Genomic DNA, 22,593 nt, shown 5'->3' on the forward strand with positions numbered 1-22,593 from the left:
ATACGTATTCAAACACCATTCAGTATTCCACTGTTTATGTTATTGTATCCAGAAATTTATTATAGTATTGAAAAAACAGTTCGAAATTTACTTGTTATTGTCTTTCAGAAATCTCAAGTGAACGTTATAACGTATATAAACATGTGAGATTTATACATTGTTGGAATATTAGAAAACTGTATTGAGTTTTGCGCGAGTCTAGCATAGGAATTATTAATAATAAAAAAAAGAATGTTGTTCTTATTCCAATATTTTTCATATAAGTAGCCAACATCTTGTGCCATTTTGGTATTTCAATGTTGACCTGATAACTGCAAGGAATTCATTTATAACTTTAAGAGGATATTTTCAGGTTTTAAATCAGGTATTTCAGTTTATATATATATATATATAATAAGAAATTCAATTTGTATTATTGATCAGCTTACGCGAAATATATTAACATAGCGTTACATCTTTGCAAATGGTTCTTAAGAAGTTATGCCATCCTTTCTGATCGAAGCCATTTTAATATTAACTAGCAATAATTAAACTATCGTTTTTTTTTATAAACACTATTATATAATTATAACATGTTCTGAGAGGAGCGCCACAACTTTTTTGGGGCTCTTCTGCTTCTCTTGCTTTTTTTTTTCTTGCTTCTGGTTCTTGTGTTTTTATCTCTCTTCTTCTTCTTCTTATTATTATTATAATTACTATTATTTAGCTCAATAAGTTCTTCCACAGCTTCCACCAAACTACTCTACATCATTTCACCCCCGAACTGTAGTTTTTTATCTAGCAGCACTCTCTGATAGCCTGTATGATCATATATTTTCAGCAGCTTCTTCCAATCACCCATTCATACATACTGCTGCCACCTCACATACCATGTTGCATTTACACAATATTATATTCTTTCCAAACGTCTCTGAGGGTTTCTCGATCTCAGTAGCAGCAATAACTCGAGAAAAAGTATTTCTTAAATAATACCTTGAAGGCCAGCAATGATACCTGGTCCATGGGTTACAGGAGTGAACGTGTTAATAGGATAGACTTGTAAGTCGAGGACTGACTGCATATATAAACAGAACAGCCCTGCCCAGATTGGCTTCCTATGATTTTAGGATAAGATAGGTGTTAGATTTATGCCTAAATGTATATGCTTGTCTGCTCTCCTGGCTGGAGGAAAACCGTAACTTTCCTCCAGGAAACTGCTTTTCGTCCAGCCAGCGTTTCATTCTTTCAAAGGGCTTCATCGAAATAGACTGAGCTACAGAGACTCATGTTAGATTAATAGCTGTATAATATGGATAATTATACTTGTGACTTAACATTTAGTTTTTGTTACATCATTCAGTTTTTGTTTTATTTTGGATCGTATTTGAAACTTTAGTCATTAAATTTTAAATTACACTAATTTATTTTTTGAAATCAAGAAAACATTAATAAAAAATGATAAAAATACTATCCGTCCTAATTTTTTTAAAAAGTAATGCATAGGTTGATTCTTATTTATTCCAAAGAAGAAAAGTCAATCTTTGCCACACATTTCCTTAAAAGAATTCGGGCAAAAAATAAAAATAAAATAAAATAAAAAAGGGTAGAAAGACTAAGGAGCCTAGTCTGTCTTTCAAAAACTAGTTTCGCAGAGCAAGCATCAATATTATTTACCTGCGCATGGTTGTTTATGAATATGTAAAAAAAAAAAAAAAAAATCAGCTAACGCCTTTTTCATTCCCGTATACGGGGAGTAGGCGAGGCCATTTAGCCCTATCTAACTTTTGGAGACTGAGTGGGCAGTTCAATCTCCACTGGTACCAATCAGAGATAGATGGCCCAAGGCTATCACTAATTAAGCGGTACTCAGTGAAGAGAGACGGCTCAAATGTGCCGCCATCTCGTGGTCCCTAACCCTAACACAATATATGTTCAAGTGAATGAATGTGTTTATGAATATGTTCAAGTGATAAATGAATTTCATTTGAGACCACCATGACCTCTGCTTATTGGAGGTGTGAAACCGGTTGAAAAAGTTCAGTGGTTTGTTTCTGAAGCAAGATTTCCGAATTATCTAGCCTTTAGCCGACTCATGGTTTACAATCTTTCCTGAGAGTATCCACTTAAATAAATATCAGCAATAAGGCAAGGCGCCTTCTTTGAAACAATCTGCATTCAACAGCAAACGCTTTGAGCCGCATAACGCTCAAAACAAAGTACTGCATGTATTTTGGTTTCCACCTAGCCACAGAAGAAAATGAAGATAATCGAAACACTTTAATCACCCGCCAGCTTGATGGATCTTTAGTTTTTTCTGTTTACAGAAAACCCACCCACACTGGCAGATACATTCACCAGCATACATTCACCCCCCCCCTCACAACAATATGGGGTGATAAAAACACTATATAACAGGGCAAAATTAATCTGCTCAGATGACAAGGCCCTGACTATGGAACTAAACCACATCCTCAACACTTTCTTAGCCAATGGCTATAACCACCAAAAAATCCAAAAAATACTAAAACCTGTAAACCACAACCCCCCTCCCCCCTCCACAATAAAGACTACACCAAGTCTATAACTATCCCCCCCATCCAGGGCACCTCCGAAAAAATAACTAATATCCTCAAAAAATATGACCTTACTTCCTGTTACAGACCATATAAAAAGTTGGCATCCCTTATCCGCTCTACCAAAGACCAACCACTTCCCCTAGACCTACCTGGTGTATACCAGGTCCCTTGCAGCTGCAAATTGTCCTACTTTGGCCAAACAGGCAGAACAACAAATATCAGGATTTCAGAACACCAAGACTACATCCGGTTTCACCAGTACAGCTGCTCTGGGCTGGCAGACCATGCCTTAGATACCCACCATAAAATTCGTTGGAAGAAAACAAAAATAATCCATCGCAGCAAGTTTAAATACGAAAGATTATTCAAAGAATCTTCAGCAGCTCTAAAAAACGTTCCTAACCTCAACAAATTTGGGTGCATGAAACTGCCCCAAATTTGGGTGCATGAAACTGCCTCAAATTTGGGAGACTTTCATTATGAGAACCTCAGCCCAACTGCCAAGACTACCAAATTAGCCCGCAAGAGGGCACCATTAGGACTTTAGGAACAAAATTATTTTCTTACTTTCTTCCTCATTTGCTTTGTTAGTTCCTTAGTGCACATACCATATCTTTATGTTCCTGAAGATGGCAATGTGACATTGCCGAAATATAGAAGTGATTCATTAAAGTTATCTTTAATTAATATACTTTATATGCGTTGTTAATTCCGTAAATTAATTACCAGTTACTTTTAGAGTGCTGAATGAGTGGAATAAGCTGCCAGAGTCTGTAGTGGGTGCTGTGACAGTGAATGAGTTTAAGTCAAGGTATGATAGATACTATGTGAATGTAGAATAGTTGTGATGAACATGATTTGGGGCCTCCCTCGATGAGTCTAAGGACTCCCTGGAGTTGCGCATAATAATAATAATAATAATAATAATAATAATAATAATAATAATAATAATAATAATAATAATAATAATAATCTTTCTGATTTCATTCTTTGAACGTGTTCCATCCATTTATGTTTATATTTTTTAATTTTTCTATTACTGGTTCTTGGTTTAATTATTTCATAATTTCTTCGTTTCTTTTGTGATCAAATACGGTATACTTTGCAATTTTTCTCATAAACTTCATTTCTGCTGTTATTAATCTTTGTTTGTCTTTTTGTATCATTGTCCAGATTTCGCTTCAACATTAAGACTGGTAGGGCTAATGTATTGTATACTTTTAGTCTGGTTTGTTTTTGAACTAGGTTTGGTTTAAATATAGAGTTAATTACACCTGTTATTTTTAAATCTTTTGCAATTTTACGTTTATATCTTTTTCATTTTCATATGTGATCATACATCCTAAGCAGTTAAATGAATTCACCTGTTCTGAGATCTTGTTATCTATTACTATTTTAGTTCTTGTTGGATCTTGTCCTTTAAAAGCCATAGATTTTTAATTATTCTATTGATATTATCATACCATAATCTTTGGCTATCTCATTTAGATCTAAAATAGCTTTCTGTAAGTTATCTTCAGAATTTGTAATTATTATTTGGTCATCGGCAAAAATGAGAGTGTTTCAGTTCACTGTAGGAGAAAGTTTAATTCCTTGATGTAAATTTTTATTCCATTTTATTATTATTTCATTTAAGTAGATATTACCCAGCGACAGGTTACTTACTTACCCAGCGACAGGTTAGTAACCTGCCCTGGCGAAATTCAAAATACTTTTAAGTTTCATGCAAAGAAAAGCCGGACGGACTGTCAGGGAATAGACCACAACCCACGAAACGGTAAACGAAATTGGAACTGATATTCCCTTATTACAAATAAAACATACAATTTTATTCGCCAAACACCACAAAAGTACATAATTTCCCCCATTTATCTTGAAAAACACGCTTCTTCGTCCACTTTTCTTTTACTCTTTGTTAAAGACATGGTTGCAGTTTAATCTCTTAATTAAAATCGCTATTGTAATTTTATTTACAACTTTAATTCAACAAGATGAATATTCGTATGAAAGCAACACTCAAAAGTTATGCACAATTCTAAACGATAGGTATTGATATAATGTAGATCTAACAACAAGCACAAATAAACAGTATTTATTTAAATTAAGGGGATATTAAATCCCACTCTCTGATTCCAATCTTTGAGTTTCTTAAAACAATGTGGGATTTAATATCCCCTTAATTTAAATAATGTTTATATCGTCGAAATGAAGCCTATTGGCGCTTTATATTTAAGCAACAAATAAACAGATTTTATAAGCCTTACGTTAGTTTGTCTCCATCTATATTGCAATATGAACTGCGCAGCTGTGCATTGGAAGCACCAAAATACTGAAGCGCCACCAACTGTCGGCTCGCGAACTAAATTTACTGATTGTAAATTGTAGATATGGACTGAGCTTATGCGCACATAAGCTCACTTGTCTCTAAAACTATAAGCACCTTATTTACAACAAATACATAATTGAAATGTATTCGCGGGCCGTGTAAAATTGCTTCGGGGGCCGGATGCGGCCTGCGGACCGCAAGTTTGAGACCACTGATATAGGCTATATCCTGATGGATCTCTATACAGATCTTTTCAGGAATTCATTGCTCACTTCAGCAATCATTGGTGAATGGGATCGGACGATTTCTCGTTAAGGGGTTAATCAATAAATACAGGACAGTTTTCAAAAATGTTTGTTCTATATTTATCGATCCTGTTCACAGCGGCTGTTTTAATGTCTTAGTCTTAGTTAAATTAACATATACTGACAATTTTCAAAATCTCACCATGGACATTAATTTACATTATTATCTTTGTAGGAGCAAAATTGAAAAACTCTTATCCATGATGAGTTCCTCAGGTAAGAGTCTCTTATTTCATTACAAATTCAACTTCACGTTTACAAACTGAATGCAAGAAAATGCAATCATTTGTATGAGTTACTCTTGGAATCCTAATATTTTTATAAACATTGTATGTATTCATGTGTACGTGCATTAAGCACTGTAGTAAATACTTTCGTTGTTTCACATATACTCTGTAAGGGATTCCATGAAAATTCATCAAAAAAAAAAAAAAAAACAGGTAATCGAAAGGCAATTCATCGAATGAACAATTAATCGAACGACAATTCGTCGAAAATGTAATTCATTGAAAAAACAATTCACCGAAAATTTTAACTAAAATTTCATTAAATTGATGCAATCAAAGAGGAATTGCTAATATCATTTCGAAACGTATTTTCGAAATGATATTAGCAATTATTATGGGATGAATAAAATTCATCCCATAATAATTGCTGCATTGAAGTCGCATATTACTACTATTAACAATAATAATCATAATGGAGCCGGCATAGGCTGGGCTTTTTCTCCCGGAAACAAGAAAATCATTCCCATGAACAGACATGAAACAGTTATCGGACAAGAAAGACAATAAGAAACCATATTGTTCTATAATTATTCTCTATTAAAGTAGCATTGCTTTCTCACTCTACTTCTTTTCTTTTTGGTGCATCAATCCGAAGATTGGTAATTATTGCAGCACATCATAACATCCTGTCTTGTGACCTCCTTCTTATCTCTTCATAACTCATAGCGAATAACTCTCATTATACACGATTCAGTATTTGTTATATATGGATCACTTTTATCATAACATTTTCGAAATGTTAAAAATTTCGGTGAAGTATTTTTTCTATGAATTGCATTTTCATTCATCGAATTGTCGTTCGATGAATTGTTCATTCGATTAATTGCCTTTTCGATGAATTGTCTTTCGATTAATTGCTTTTTCGATGAACTCTCCGGATACCCTGTAAGGCTAAAATATGACAGATTAGAGAACCCCCTATTATTATTATTATTATTATTATTATTATTATTATTATTATTATTACTACGGGCTACTCCAGGGAGTCCTTAGACTCATCGAGGGAGGCCCTAAACATCATGTTCACACAACTGTTCAACATTCTCACAGTATCTATCATACCTTGCCTTGAACTCGCTCACTGTCATGGCACCCACAACAGACTCTGGCAGCTTATTCCACTCATTTACCACTCTAAAAGTAAAGAACCCAGCTCTAACACCCCTGCTAACCACGCTCTTGCCCAGCTTCCATGGGTGTCCCTAGTTCTCCCACCACCAGTCCTGATCTCAAAAATATCCTCTGAATTAATCCTATAGAATCCTTTTAGCAATTTGAATGTCTCAATCATATCTCCCCTTTTCCACCTATCAACTAGTTTCTGCAACCCACAAATCTTCAACCTGTTCTCATATGGTTCATTCCATAGACCTGCTATCATCTTAGTCACTCGCCTCTGGATCCTCTCCACCTCCTCCCCATCAAGAAGGAACCGAGGTGACCAAATCTGGGCACAGTAGTCGAGATGAGGTCTTATCAGGGCTCGGTACAGAGGTACAATAACTTGCTTATCTCTGCTCGTCAAGGTATTTTTCAACAACCAAGTGAGTTGATGAGCTAATTTAGCTACTTTCGCAATGTGCCCCCTAAACTTCATCTCCCTATCCACCAACACTCCCAAGTCCCTGGCCTCATCAATCTCTTGGAGTACAGTTCCACCAATGTGGTATACTGCTGCTAATCTTTTCACTCCGAAATGCATAATCTTACATTTTATCACATTAAATTGACATCCATTCTCCTTAGTCCAGAACTCCAATCGATCTAAGTCATCTTGCAAGACTTTGACATCTTCTGCATTCACTATCGCCCTACCCAACTTTGCGTCATCAGCGAACAAATGAACTGTCCCACTTAGACCCTTCCCTATATCGTTAATGAACAGATTAAACAGCAGTGGTCCAAGAACAGAACCCTGTAGCACATCACTAGTCACAGGCCGTCTTTTGGACTCTACTCCTGAATAAACTACTCTTTGATATCTCTCCATCAACCACCCAGCTATCCATCTCACCAACCCTATATCCCTTCCCATATGTTGTAGTTTACGGATTAGAATTCCATGTGGTATCCTGTCAAACGCCTTTGCCAGGTCCAGCAGTATCACTATAAACCCATTTCCCTTATCCAGTTCAGCCGTCACCTTGTTATAAAACTTGAGCAAGTTACTGAGGCATGATCTACCCTTCACAAAGCCATGCTGTCCTCTGTACAGTATGTCATTTTCATCTATCCATTCCTGTATTTTTCCCTTGACTACTTCCTCCAAGACCTTGACAACGACTCCTGATATGCTGATCGGTCGGTAATTTGCAACCATAGTCTTGGATCCTCCTTTATGTGGAACTATTTTCCCCTCTTTCCACGCCTTCGGGACTATGCCAGACCCGAGACTCAGATTAAACAACATGGTCAAGGGTACTGATAATTCCTTAGCCGCTTCATGCAAGACCCGTGCCGGTATACCATCCAATCCCACAGATGTATTCACATTAAGGTTCTGTAATAGACTATTCACCTCCACTTCATTCATCACAATTCCCGTATAAACTAATGGTTCCTTCATTTTTTGAACGTCACCACTTGGATGATATACTTTTGCAAAGTCGCGCTCAGTAACTCCACTATAACGACTGGTTCAGTGAACTCTTTACCATCGTCATTCCTTAAAATCATTTTGCCATGTACAGTTTTTTTCTTGCTTGCAGCATATTGAAAGAACTGTTTGGGATTCTCTTTTGCTTGCATAGCTAGTTTCCTTTCATAATCGGCTTTTGCTGTTTTTACCACACTCGTTACCCTTCTGGCCTGCACTTTATACCGTTCGTGTTCCTGCAGGTCACCGCTTTCTTTAAATTCCCTCCATAGTTGTTTCTTTTTTTGCAGCTCAAGCTTAATGGTGTTATTCATCCATTTTACCTACTTTTCACTTCAGACCTTAAGTATACAATCAGCCATAACCTCCTGTAAATGCTCTTTGACCACTTCCCATGCTCTATCGACGTTCAGGCCTTGCAGTTGTACCTGCCATGGCACTGACCCAAGCAATCTCCTAAGCTTTTCATACTTGCCAGCACGGTAATTCCACATATACCCTGTCTTAATCACAAATTGCACACCTTTAGCCACCTCCCAGGTCAAGACCTTATGATCACTCTCACCAATAGGTGGCAACATGGTCATGTTCATTACAGTCAAATTTTGAGATGTAATTACCAGGTCAAGCACTCTCACACCCCTAGTATTTTCAATTACATGCTGTTTCAGATAATTATCCCTTAATAATTGAATAAAATCCATTTCCTTCCTCACATGTGTCCTCTCCTCCTTCCAATCAATGTTACCATAGTTGAAATCCCCCATAATAATTACCCTCCTTCCACTCATTTCATCAATTTGTTTATGCATACCATCTCCACCATCTATTCCATCACCTGGTCTATAGCAGCACTATTTGCAGATGTCTGCAGAGACACACCAATAATTGCTTATTATGCAACTATGCTCAAAATCTTTTCTTATGTACTCCTCATTTGTCAGTTGAGATTACTGAAGTCTGCTCTCTCCTGCTCTCCAACTGGCGTGCCGACATCTTCAATATATCGTAAACCTACCTCCACAGGCCTATAGATACAATCATCTCTTTGAAGATCCGTCTTTTATAGCTATTTGAAGTTTTGCATTTGAGCACGTATTCAAAGAAGGTGCCGAAACGCTACTGCATTGTCCCAACTTGGAAACTGAATAACTCTATTTCCTTACCAAACGTTTGGGAAAGTCTTATCCTCATTAACTGCACACTATAACTTTATTAACTTTTACTGTTTAATTTGTACATAGGGAATAATCTGAAAGGATTGATGCAGGAGAAATATTTCAGCGCTTGTCTAGAGGGGATAGAACAAGAGATCATCCCTGAAAGTTCAGTAAAAGTATGGTTGGTAGGGACGTGAGAACTGAATTTTTCACTTGGAGGGTTATGAATGAATGACTGACTGAATGGAATGGACTGTCAGAGTCAGTTGTGAGCACTTTTGTTTATTAATGGGTTCAATGAGAGGTATGATAGATTGTGTGGTTAGTTTGTCTCCTGCAATGATTCTTCAGAGTTTGTGTAGGAGTGCACACAATAATAATAATAATAATAATACTAATAATAATAATAATAATGATGATAATAATAATAATAATAATAATAATAATAATAATAATAATAATAATAATAATAATAATAATAATAATAATAATAATAATAATAAATCTTTTGTATTATGACGTTTCTAATACAAAACTTCATGCGGCTATTTTTCTTGCTTATGAAATCCATAGAAAAATGCACAATTGCTGGAATAACAAGAGGAAAGTTTGAAGACCTGGACGAAATCGAGCTGCTCAATGGCGAAAAAATCAAAGCAATAAAATTCGAAGATAGTTACAAATATTTGGAAATTTTAGAAACATCAGAAATTTTGCACAATAATATCAAAGAAAAAGACTAATGCAGAATAAATACATAAGGCAGCTAAGAAAACTCCTTCAATCAATGCTTAACGCTGGAAATTTGATAAAAGCAATTAACACCTGAGCCATACCCAAACCCAGCTAGAGTTGGAAAATTTAGACCAAAAAACGCGAACATTAATGACAATGCACCATGCCCTCAATCCTCGCAGTGACATTGATAGGTCTACCTATAACACAATATAAAAAAAAGGAGGCGGAGGATAACTACAAGTAAAGCAAGTTGTTCAAGAAGAAAACGAAATCTGAATGATTATCTGCAGCAGCAAACAACGGAAAGGGGATATATTTAAACCTATTTAATTTAATGAGGAAAGAGGGTTTATTTAAACCTATGGAGAGAAAATTGGAGTACAAGACCAACCAAGTAAAAGTGAGAACTGAAAGTTAAGCTGAAAAGGCAATTCATCGAAAGACAGTTTATCGAAAAGTCAATTAATCGAATGAACAATTCATCAAACAACAATCCATCTATATATATGTGTATTTAAAAAAATAAAATCCGCTAACGCCTATACATTCCCGTATAGGAAGTAGGCGAGGCGTTTTAGCCCTATCTAACTTTTGGAGACTGAGTGGGCAGTTCAATCTCCACTGGTACCCAATAAGAGATAGCTGGCCCAAGACTATCATTAATTAAGTGGCACGCAGTGAAGAGAATGGCTCAACAAGTGCCGCCATCTCTTGGTCCCTGACCCTAACACGATATATTTAATGTCTGAAATAGTGTGGATTCTACGGACGATTTTCTTGAGTTTACGGGACGAAAAACCCGAGTTTCCTGGAGAAAAAAACCCATTTGCCTGTGCCAGAGATCGACTAACTCGGGAACCGGTCGAAAAAAGGTTTAGAAAAATTTCCTCTAGTCGCCGACCAGACTCGAAATGAAATTTCCTTCGTGCGGCCCAAGCGCCGTGGTGTGTAAACGCCACATCCATGAGCTACTCTCTCTCTCTCTCTCTCTCTCTATCTATCTATCTATCTATCTAGACTAGGGGGCTCCTTCCCCCCTTGCGCCTACGGTGCCCAACTCCCCGAATTTCGGGCTGGTAAACCGGTAAGAGCCGGTAAGACAAAAAACGTGACATAAAAACGTTTCAAATTTCGGCTTATCTTTTTATATACCGGGTAATTATAAAATAACGTTAAGTGTTCAGACCCCTCTAGCGAGTAATGTATTGGACGAAACACACCAATATTCGGTAGACGTACACAGTGGAACATGGGGATTCGATTTAACGGGAAAAAAGTACCAAAAGTCGCCAACAGGGGAAATTTTGGCGCTGCTAATTTCATTTTCGTGGGTGTGAGTAATGAATGACTAAATGGCAAATGAGAGACAGCGCACATCAATTTCATGACGTTCATTGTTAATTACAAATGAGGTTCAATATGACCACCATTCTGATGTTCCAGGAACTGCATATCGTGCACGGCATTTTCCACAGTGGCTCGCAACATATTGGAATTGATTTCTCTCAGGTGTAACGTTATTCGATCTTTCAAAGTTGGAATATTGGGTACATGTCCTTGATACACAATGCTTGTAAGATATCCCCACAGCCAAAAGTCATAAGGATTGAGATCAGGCGATCTCGGTGGACATGGCATGGAAAATGCACGGCTAATGATTCTTCTGTCAGAGAAATGTTGTTGCAAAACATGCTGTACCGGAAGCCCGATGTGCAGTGGTGCACTATTGCATGAAGATGGTCGAATCGAGACATCCTCGTTGCTGCAGCTGTGGAACCACAAAGTTCTGTAGCATATTGGCATACCTGTTAGCATTGAAGAAACAGGTCACTGGTCCATTTTGGCGATTTTCCTCGTAACAATATGGACTGATGATAAAAGATGCCGTAAATCTGCACCACACTGTGACGTTGGGCGAGTGGATAGGCATCTGCAGACACACGTGTGGATTAGTTGCAGCCCAAATGTGACAGTTGCATGTGTTAATGTCTCCGTTCAAATAAAAGTGCGCTTCGTCACTCCATAAAATCTGCCATGGCCATGGATTATTCACTTCCAACTTATCAAGAATCTCTATGATAAGTCGATTCGTGTGGTCGCATTACCAGGGCGCAATTCTTGAACATGACTGATTTTATAGGGGTAAAACTTCAACATCTGATGTAGGATTTTCCACACCGTTGTATATGCGATGTCCGTTTGCCGGGATATTGCTCGTGCACTGCTGGTACCCTGCACATTCGTCATCTCCTGTTCCACAATTGCAGTTGCAACTTGTTCAACTTGTTGGTGACTGATTCTCTTGCGTCCCCTGCCTACCTGCACTGCTAGAGTTCCAGTAGTTTCAAATCGCCGAATCAGTTTTCGTAAGTTTGTTACGGTAATCGGTCCTTTTCGTAAATTTTTCATACGCCGAAAATCATGAAGAAAAGCACTGGCATTCTTGTTCCACTGATAATAGAGTTTGACTAACAAAGCACGCTCACTTAAGGTAAGAGGCATCGAAAAGCAGTTCGTCTATGAATGATAAGAAGTCGCACAGGCTTTCCGTTTATTGCATGATCGCTTACAAGAAACGCGATAATGCAAATTAATGCATTTTACTTTGTAAACAGTGCTAAAATTTCCCCTGTTGGCGACTTTTGGTACTATTTTTTTTTCGTTAAATCGAATCCCCTTGTTCCTCTGTGTACGTCTACCAAATATTGATGTGTTTCGTCCAATATATCACTCGCTAGAGGGCTCTGAACGTTATTTTATAATCACCTGGTATATAGCATAGATATATATAGATATAATCCGCTTACAAAATTTCACGTACAAACTTTGAAGGGAGGTAGAAAACATCAAAATCAACCATATTCACATAGGAAAGCTTGACCGGAAACGCCATCAGAAGGTATTAACAGGGACACAAAGATACAAAAATAACACAAGGCAGTTAGTAGTGTAAAAAACTTTATTAGGAGTAACTGAACAGTTCAATAGTAGTTGGATACATAATATGGTAAACGGGGTACATGTCTGCTATCTCAGCGCTCGTAAAACGACGCATGTTCTTCGTACCACGTAGAAAGCTTGAATGAGTAATTCCCAATTGCTCACCTGGAGCGCTGGCGAACAGCGCCACCAATCACTTTCGGGGAGGCGTTTCTGGTCATGCTTTCCTATGTGAACATGGTTGATTTTGACGTTCTCTCCCTCTCCTCAAAGTTTGTACGTGGAATTTTGAACCACCCTGCACATATTACTGCTGTACGAGAATGCGGAGATCCGTTGAAACTAAATGGAACATTTATGTTTTGTGTAAAGTAAAGGAATATTAAGTGGGAAAAAGAAAATATATATATATATAACGCCTCCGTAGCGCAATTGGAAGAACGACGGTACATTGCGCCCTTCGATTGGAATAGGCCTAAGTTCGATTCTCGTCGCGACGGGAGGAATCTTTATCTGGTCGATTTCAATCGATGGTGAGTTAGCCGATCTCATACGGAGGTAGCAGGGTTTTTTCTCCCGGAAACTCGGGTTTTTCATCCCGCATACATACAAATCGGCCCTTCAGAACACACGCAATTTACAGACAAAAAGTACTAGTTGTGGTGGTGTTGGAGGTGGGCGGTAGATGGCGTTGATTCGTAGTAGAGGTAAGGTGTAGAGATAGTTGAAGATGTCCTCCCGCGATGAGTCTTCGGACTCCTTGGAGGTATCAGGAATAATAATAATAATAATAATAATAATATATTTAAGTTAAGGGATATTACATCCCATATTGTTTCATAGCCGAATAAGAAACTCAAAGAGTTTCATGCCGAATATAGTAAATATATAAAGTTCGGCGAGTCCAAGCGTAAGCAAATGCCTGGATAGTGTTACAACTGACCCTTTAGGGAGTGCAGCACTGAGGCAACTCATGGTAAGGGCGGAGCAAGCTCCGATCACTATTCTTGATATTTCCCCATATTGTGAAATCCAGCTCCTAGGAACTGTATTACTGTTCTTTATTGAGGTCTCATCAGTGAGTAGGTAGACCTAGAAATATCAAGTTTGTAGCAAACAGAACTTACATATACCCTACTATGAGAATTGCCAAGAAGGTGTCTTAATAAATTATTAATTATATATGAAGAGCCAAAGGCTTCAATTCAAAGTAATACAGCTCCTAGGAGCTGGGTTTCATATTATGGGGAAATATTAAGAATAGTGATCGGAGCTTGCTCCACCCTTACCATGAGTTGTCTCAGTGTTGCACTCCCTAAAGGGTTAGTTGTAACACTATCCAGGCATTTGCTTACGCTTGGACTTAAACTATTTGCATTTTTTCTTATTATTAATAAATTAAACACGACCATATCTTCAATTATCTGAAACCAAAAGGGGGAAGATATATCGAGTTTTCCATTAAAAACAATTTTGTCCTCCTCTGAATATCTATATATTCGGAATATATAGTATGCCATCTAAGTGCTATGAGAAATTGAATTCTCTCTGACTGTTAAAACAGAAAAGAGCATTATAACAAGATAATGCTCTTTTCTGTTTTACATTTTCGGTAATTTAACCAACACTTTAAATGGTGGTTTTCTGGCCATTGCAACACCACAACAGATTGTTAACTAGTCGTTAACGTTATGTAATCCTAACCAATGTTAACTAAATTTTTTTTTGAAATAGTATCGTAGAAAGGAATAGAATCACCTTGTTCAGTCGGTAATCACTGAAGATATGGGCCTCGTTATTTTGACACATTTCCTGTAATGAATGAATTCTGTTTGTTTTTTCCCTTTTCAGCTCAGTTATTTATGAAAATAAAAAATAAAATAAATTGAATATTAGTTTACTATTATATTTTTGCAACGGCGCAAGGACAAAATTAGTTTGCATTTCCGTATTATTTTCTTCGATTTTGTAATTTTTTTTATAAAATCAAATAAATACTGTATGTGTATTCCGACCAAACTGAACTACTCTGCAACAAAGATTTTCGACATTCTGTAGGTGAGAAGTAAAAAAAAGAAAAAAAAAAGATTACAGAAATTCTGGTTTAAATTTTATTTTGAAACTGTGCCAATATTTTCTTATTCTTTAAAAAAAGGTTTTATTTGTTCACAGCCGTTGTTTTTATTGTTCACTGATCGGAAAATGAATTTCTTTGCTAGTGAAAAATGAATATGACATTGTATATAACACCTAAAAGCAAACACATTTCTTTAAAATCTTTCAGATAAAGAGGCAAACTCTGCAGTAGCAACTGCAGAGAAAGCACCAAGGAGTGATGACGAAAAAGAGAAAAGGGATGATGAAGCTAGAAAGGTTCTGCCTTCTATTAACTTAAATGTAGCAACAGAAGACGAAGCAGGTGATGCTGATAGTCTCAAGGACAAAAGTGCCAGATCTAAAAAAAGTCCAGTTCTTGAAAAAATCAAAAACCAAATCGATAAAATTAACTTGAATGAAAGCCTGAGCCCTAATAAAATCAAAGATAAATTGAGTCCTGATAAAATCAAAGATAAACTGGAAAAAATGAAGTTACCTGAAAAGCTGAGTCCTGATAAAGTCAAAGATAAACTGGAAAAAATGAAGAATGAAGTACATGAAAAGCTGAGTCCTGATATAGTCAAAGATAAACTGGAAAAAATGAAGAATGAAGTACATGAAAAACTCAGTCCTGATAAAGTCAAAGATAAACTGGAAAAAATGAAGAATGAAGTACATGAAAAACTCAGTCCTGATAAAGTCAAAGATAAACTCGAAAAAATGAAGAATGAAGTACATGAAAAGCTGAGTCCTGATAAAGTCAAAGATAAACTGGAGAGAATAAAGACTGAAAGTCAAGTCTTTCAAAATTGGAAGCCCAAACATGTACAGGATGACATTAAACATGTTCAGGATGACGTAAAAGAAGTGATGGAAAATGTGATTTTTAAAAAAGTCACTGGGCTCTCAAATGCTGCTGAATGTCAAGACAAAAAAGAAGCAGAAGATGAATTACAGAGAGATAATTCTTTCTAGATTGATATCAAACCCTAAGATGATAACAATGTATAAAGTTAGCAGTTTTGTTTTAATTTAAAAACAAATACTTGTCTTATTATTCTGAATGTTATCATGTTATTCAAAATCTTAATCTTGACTCATTATTCAAAATCTTTATTGGTTTAAATATTATCAATTTGTAATCTGGTATTAAATTTTGCAGACGTTATCTTGACTAGGACAAAAATAAAGTATATTTTTAAATATCAGTTAAAATTGCTTTTTCTATCATTGCTGTATCACTTTATGTTTCCAAAAACCTAATATTTAGTTTTTACGTCTTGTAAAACTTGAAACATTAAATAAAATGTGCTTGTACAATATTATTCTACGGTGATAATAACTGTGCACTATGCTTAAACTTATGATTATCGGGTTTCTTTGAATATAAAATGCTTCGAATTGTTTTTGTTTACTTTAAAATTTTCAATGATTTTAATGGTGCAAGAGAGTGGGCTAGTTTGGTACACAATTTTATGCAATTATCTCCACTGTCGGAAAATATAGTACTGGATAAGTATTTTCCCCATGTTTATTTGAAAAACTCTAATAAATTATTTACCTTTTATTTTATTTTACGAAATAAGTATTGACCATATTTACTTTGAAGTTATTGACAATATTAACTCTATAATTACTGTATTGACGATACTGACAATATGAAAGATAAATACGAGTAGAGCGCTGAATAACAGAAGCGTGAAGTAGGAAAACTAATTTTGCAGCCATTTTTTTTTTCAAACGGAATTCTAACGCTCATCGTCTGCTTTGCGATATCCACGTATTACTCTTGTTATTACTGCGTGACGCCTATAAGGAATCCAAAGACTCGTCACGGGAGGGCACCCCATTCTACCTACTACACCATTTCTCAGTCTTCCCTACTACTTAATTCCTTACCTACACACAACGACACTACCATCAACGCCATCTACTGCCCATCATCACCACCAACAGTATTGTTTATCTGTAATTGCGTGTGTTCACATGGCCGATTTGCCTGTACGCAGGATGATTTTCCGGGATCAAAACTCCTGCTACTTCCGTATGAGACCGGCTAACTCACCTTCAATTGAAAAAGGCCATGTAAAGATTCCTCTTTTCACGACGAGGATCGAACTCTGTTTTTTTCCAGTCGAAGGGCACAACGTTCCATTGTTCTTCCAATTGCGCTATGGAGGCATTACCGATAAGTTTAGTCTAAGCCACTAAAATATCCTAAAGAAAAAAAAAGTTCGTTGTTATTTTCTTTACAAAATTTTGAAATAGGATTTCTGTAATACTGAATAAACGTTTCACATTATTTATTTATTTATTAAAAATAGTACTGGACAATGCTTTGACTTTTCAACACTAATAAGTGAAAAATTATGCGATTTGAAACTGAAAAAAATTAACACTAATTCAATTAGCGGTGTTGTGTTTCAGGCGGTGGAGGAAGCGAGGGATTAAAGAGACGTTTTGTTTCACTAATCTATTACATTTTATAATAAAGGCGACTACAGTTCTGGTTAGGGTGCTTCATTTATAAAGACTACCACATAATAAATTGGTGTATAAGTTACGGGCAATGGGATTGGAAAATCAGTTGGTTGATTCGATAACTGGATATCTAATAGATATCAAACGGTTGTGTATAGAGGAGCTATTACTCTGAGTAGGACAGTTACCAGTGGAGTCCCACAGGTGTCCTAGGATCATTGCTGTTTATTTTGTTTGTTAATTAATATTGTGAGTGGTTTGCAAAAGGATATTCGGCTGTTTTCAGATGATCAAAAGTTGTGCTGGTGCTTCAGAGCACCAGCACAGCAGCATACGATTCAACACCGGTAAATGTAAGGTAATGCTGTGTATCATATTAGACACATTCTATTACAGGAAAATGAGGGATCCTAGGATATTGGTAGAGAGAGAGAGAGAGAACTGGAGTTCAAAGGAGATATTGCAAAAGTAATAAAAAAAAAAATAAACAGGACAAAGAAATGCCACTATATCCTAAGATGGACATTTATAATTAGAGATACATGGGGGGGGGGGGTGTTTGAAAGTTTTGATGAACAGCTAGAACAAAAATTATATTAAAGCAACTGGTATAACTACAAGAAAGAACATACGATATCTATTCTATATATATAAAAAGATAAGCCGAAATTTGAAACGTTTTTATGTCACTTTTTTTGTCTCTTCATTGTTTTGAAACGTCCAACAATGTGTTTGCCTTCATGAGACAAACACATTGTTGCCTCATGTCTCGAGTCATCAGAATTGAAGGAGAACAGGCTTACCAGTCCGGAACTCGGGGGAGGGGGCGCCGTAGGCGCCATGGGGGAAGATACCCCTAGTAAGAACATAAGTTACCTTCCTAACTCTGTTAGTATGTTCTTTTGGTGGTTATATCAGTTGCTTTAATAAAATTTTTGTTCTAGGTGTTTATCAGAACTTTCCAGCTCCCCTTCGTAAGAATGTGGTCATTCCACTGTACAAGGCTTCAATTACATCACATCTGGGCTAATGTTAATATATTTGGTCACCGGCGTTTCTAAGGTGAGAAGCAAGTTCTGCACTAGGCCTAACGAGGTAGTCGATCTCTGGCAAGGTCAAGAAAGTTTTTTCCCAGAAACCAGGGTTTTTCATTCCGTAAACTCAAGAAAATGGACGGTAGAATCCACATTATTTAAGACAGTAACATATCCTGTTAGGGTTAGGTACCAAGAGATGGCAGCACTTGTTTGCGAGCCTCTTCATCGTGGCTGCCTATAATTGGTGACAGACATGGGCCAGCTATCTCTGATTGGCTACTGGTGTAGATTGAACTTCCCACTCAGTCTCCAAAAGCTAGGTAGAGTTTAAAGGCCTCGCTTACTCCCTGTAAGGGAACAAAAAGGCATTAGCTTATTATTATTATTATCATTAACATAACAATAGCATTCCTTTATCACATCCATGAGTGTGAAAAGTGTTCTATGGCTAGGTTATTCAAGAATGTCTTTCACTGAAAGACGAATTTATTGCCCTGTGTGAAACCATGTTAGGCTTACTGGAGACCTGAAGTAGCTTGGAAAAAGTTTTGTGTTTGGTCTATAGAGAAGAGTATCCGGATTATGTAAGAAATAAATAAAAATACAAAAAATTAATTAAATAATATAATATCTCCTCGTCCATCCACTTACCATGTGGTATAATAAATTTGTAATAAATATGCTGAACTCTATCTCAAAAAGGAAAAAGAAATAGATGAATAGAAATGGAATAATAGGCTACAATAACATATTTAATATGTTTTCTTCCATGAAAAAATGTCAAAGTCTCTTCATGAAATTAATACCATAATTTATTATGCTTTGCAGAAATTTTTATTTTATTTTTGAATAGAAGATGTCGTGGCAATCTTTTCTGACCACGATAAATCCCGTATCTGAACCTTATTATGAATGTATGAGACATTTTAGGAAACAGATCTGGGAGCCAGTCCTCTTTTGTCAAATCTGAGCCAGTTGAAGGAATCTGGTGAATGTCTGGTATGTTGTGCACATAGATGAAGTCCAAGACCATGTGAAATGTATGCCAAACTGCATATCTGTTGTAATTCGGCTAAAGGAGTTCCAAGACGGTATTCAATAAAAGTTTCGAATTCAGTTGTCATATGCCCCTTCACACAAGTTTATGTATGTGTATTAATGTGTTGAGAAGTCCTCCTTCCATCATTTCATTTTTTCCAAAATATTTCACCTTTCTTCTGTCAATATATTCTTAAGGAGCTTAAAGTTATACCAATTGTGTCTAGCCACATTCATTTGTTCATTCATCTTTCGATACATGAAATCCTAAACAGCTTTCTGTAACACCAGATTTCAAAAGCAGGAATTCTTTTCCTAACAGATTTCTTTAGGTTCCACCTCTCACATACATAAATCGCTGGTGGAAAAAGAGCAGCATCCAGAATCCCTAGCTTTTTTTTTCTGTGGAGATGGATCCATCCATCCAGAATTTAGACACCGCTATGACTGTTACTTTAGTCATTCCCAATCTTCTTCTAAAGTCTTCTGAGCAGCAATTCTTTACAGTTCTTTACAATCCTTTAGCTACCAGTGGAGATTGAACGTCACCCATCAATCTCCTCACTTGAGTACTGTATGATACTAAATAGGTGAGGAGATTGATGGGGAAAGTTCAATCTTCACCTGTAGCTAATCAGGGATACCTGTCCCAAGACTATCACTAATTATAAGCGATCTCCAATGAGGGGAGGCAGACAAATGCTACCATCCACTGATCTGTAATCCAAACACAGTATGTTAATGTCTGAAATACCGTGGGTTCCGATGTCGAAATTCTGAAGTTTCCAGGAGAAAAAAAACCACTTACTTATTCCCCAAATTGACTGAATTATGATCCAATAGAAGGAGTTAGGTCCCTATATGAATACTTTAATATGAATCCTTTTATTTACATATATTAAATATTTAATCGCATTATTTTGTTAGAAGGCCTGTGTAGCTCGATAAAATGGCGCTTGTGTCTTCTGCACTTAACCTGTTCCTGTTAGTCGATCTCTGGCACAGGCAAGTGTGTGTGTGTGGGGGGGGGGTTCTCTCAGAAACACGGGTTTTTCGTCCCGTAAATTCAAATAAATCGACCATAGTACCCACATTATTTTGGACAGTAACATATCCTGTTAGGGTTAGGTACCAAGAGATGGCAGCACTTGTTTGCCAGTCTCTTCAAGTGGCTGCCTATAATTAGTGATAGACATAGGCCAGCTATCTCTGATTGACTACTGGTGGAGATTGAACTGCCCACTCAGTCTCAAAATGCTAGGTAGGGTATAAAGTCCTCGCCTACTCTCTATAAGGGAATAAAAGGCGTTATGTGATTTATTTATTGATTTATTTATTATTCTGTTAACTAATGCTGTTTAGATTTAGACTTTAATGAAGCATCAATAAGCATATTTCCTACTGCAGACTGTAGGAAATATGCTTATGCTAATATGCTTGACAACATCAAGCTTAACGTCTTAAGCTCGACATCCTTCGAACTGTTTATTATCGATTTTTGCCGAGGATAGCACTACAGCAGCTAATTTCCAAATAGGAAACATAAATAGCAGCAACTTATTTCTGCTGCATTTCCCCTTATTTTGTCAAATAATCATCTATTCATTGACATCAACAGATGCTGTATGGTCAGTCAGATGCTCAGTGATATATGCCACACCTGTCCTTGCCAGGTGGGCCTATTGTATGCTTTTCTGGAGGCTTCAACTCTCTGAAGATCAGTCACTCCAGACACACCATTCTTTCATCTCACTGATGGTCTTCCCCTTCTACGTTTTCCAGGAACTTATTATTACTGTTTTGAGAAGTCCTTCCATCATTTCAATGTGTCCAAAGTATTTCAATGTTCTTGTATTGTATACACAACAAGATTATGATCAAATGATATTTGATTATTTTAAAGTTAGTTTAAAAATCCAATAATGCCTTTATTCCCTTCAAGGAGTAGATGAGGCCGTTTTAACCTAAATTTTGGACTTTGAGTTCATCATCCATCGATTCATTGGATATCATCAGATGCAGCATAGTCACTTCATTCTACTCTTTATTCTATCAATATACTCATAAAGCCTGAAAGTTCTGCCAATCCTTTCTAGCACCCATCCGTGGTCCACCTTTTAGTATGTAACACCCCATCCTAAAAGCAGCTGCATTTTCTTATCAGACTTCTTTAGGTTTCAAGTCTCTGTTGGAAAAATAAGTCGCTGTTGGAAAAACATCTGCATCCATAATCCTCAACTTTGTTTCTGAGGAGATAGTTCCATCCTTTCAGATTTTAGATACGTATCTGACTGTTGGCTTACCCATTCCTAATGTTCTGAAGATTAATTCTTGACATTAATAACGAATCCCAGGCATTCGAACTTGCTGTCAATTCTTTCCCCATTAAGGTACACTTGTTTCTCAGAAGCTTCCTTGTCTGTATATCCGTTGGTTGAGAACGATAATCTTTGTTTTTTTGTTTTGCTAGGATTGAGATGAAATTCTCTGTTCTTACTGATCGCGTTAACCTTATTAAGAATTTGTCATATTTTTTTTCCTTGTCATTATCATCAGCTTACCTATAATTACAGATAAATGTACTACCTGACCTACTCTAAAGCTTTTGGCTGTGTTCATGGGAAGTGATGAAAATAATGGCTTTTCTTTAACACATTATCAGGTTGATAGCTAACTTGCATAGTGAGCAAGAAGCCACGAGAAGAACACGTGTTTGATTAACTCCTGTTCTTACCGTAGCTTGTTGTTTACTGTATTTATTGTTTCAGGTAAGAAAGGGTTTTAGTCAAGGATCTCTATTTTCAAAAAGAGCCTGTGTAGCTCAGTGGATGTGGCGTTTGCACACCATCGCGCTAGGCCGCACGAAGGAAGTCTTGGTTTCGAGTCTAGTCGGCGACTAGAGGAAATTTTTCTAAGCCTTTTTTCGACCGGTTCCCGAGTTAGTCGATCTCTGGCACGGGCAAAGCAGGTTTTTCTTCCCGGAAACTCGGGTTTTTCGTCCTGTAAACTCAAGAAAATCGACCGTAGAACCCA

The 22,593-nt window shown here is 36.7% G+C and overlaps 1 protein-coding gene across 1 annotated transcript; it reads left to right on the forward strand.

Moving 5' to 3' along the window:
• The first annotated feature begins 247 nt into the window (after positions 1 to 247).
• On the forward strand, positions 248 to 16,219 carry LOC150093118 (uncharacterized). The gene is made up of 3 exons (XM_090413356.1): positions 248 to 364; positions 5,362 to 5,402; positions 15,192 to 16,219. Exons 2-3 carry the CDS (start codon positions 5,387 to 5,389, stop codon positions 15,977 to 15,979), a joined length of 804 nt encoding a protein of 267 aa, XP_090269482.1. The 5' UTR covers positions 248 to 364; positions 5,362 to 5,386; the 3' UTR covers positions 15,980 to 16,219.
• Positions 16,220 to 22,593: the final 6,374 nt, after the last annotated feature.

This window comes from Typopeltis vanoorti, chromosome 24 (genome assembly GCF_054136105.1).
Source record: "Typopeltis vanoorti isolate ZY-2024b chromosome 24, IOZ_Tvanoo_1.0, whole genome shotgun sequence".
NCBI lineage: Eukaryota > Metazoa > Arthropoda > Arachnida > Uropygi > Thelyphonidae > Typopeltis > Typopeltis vanoorti.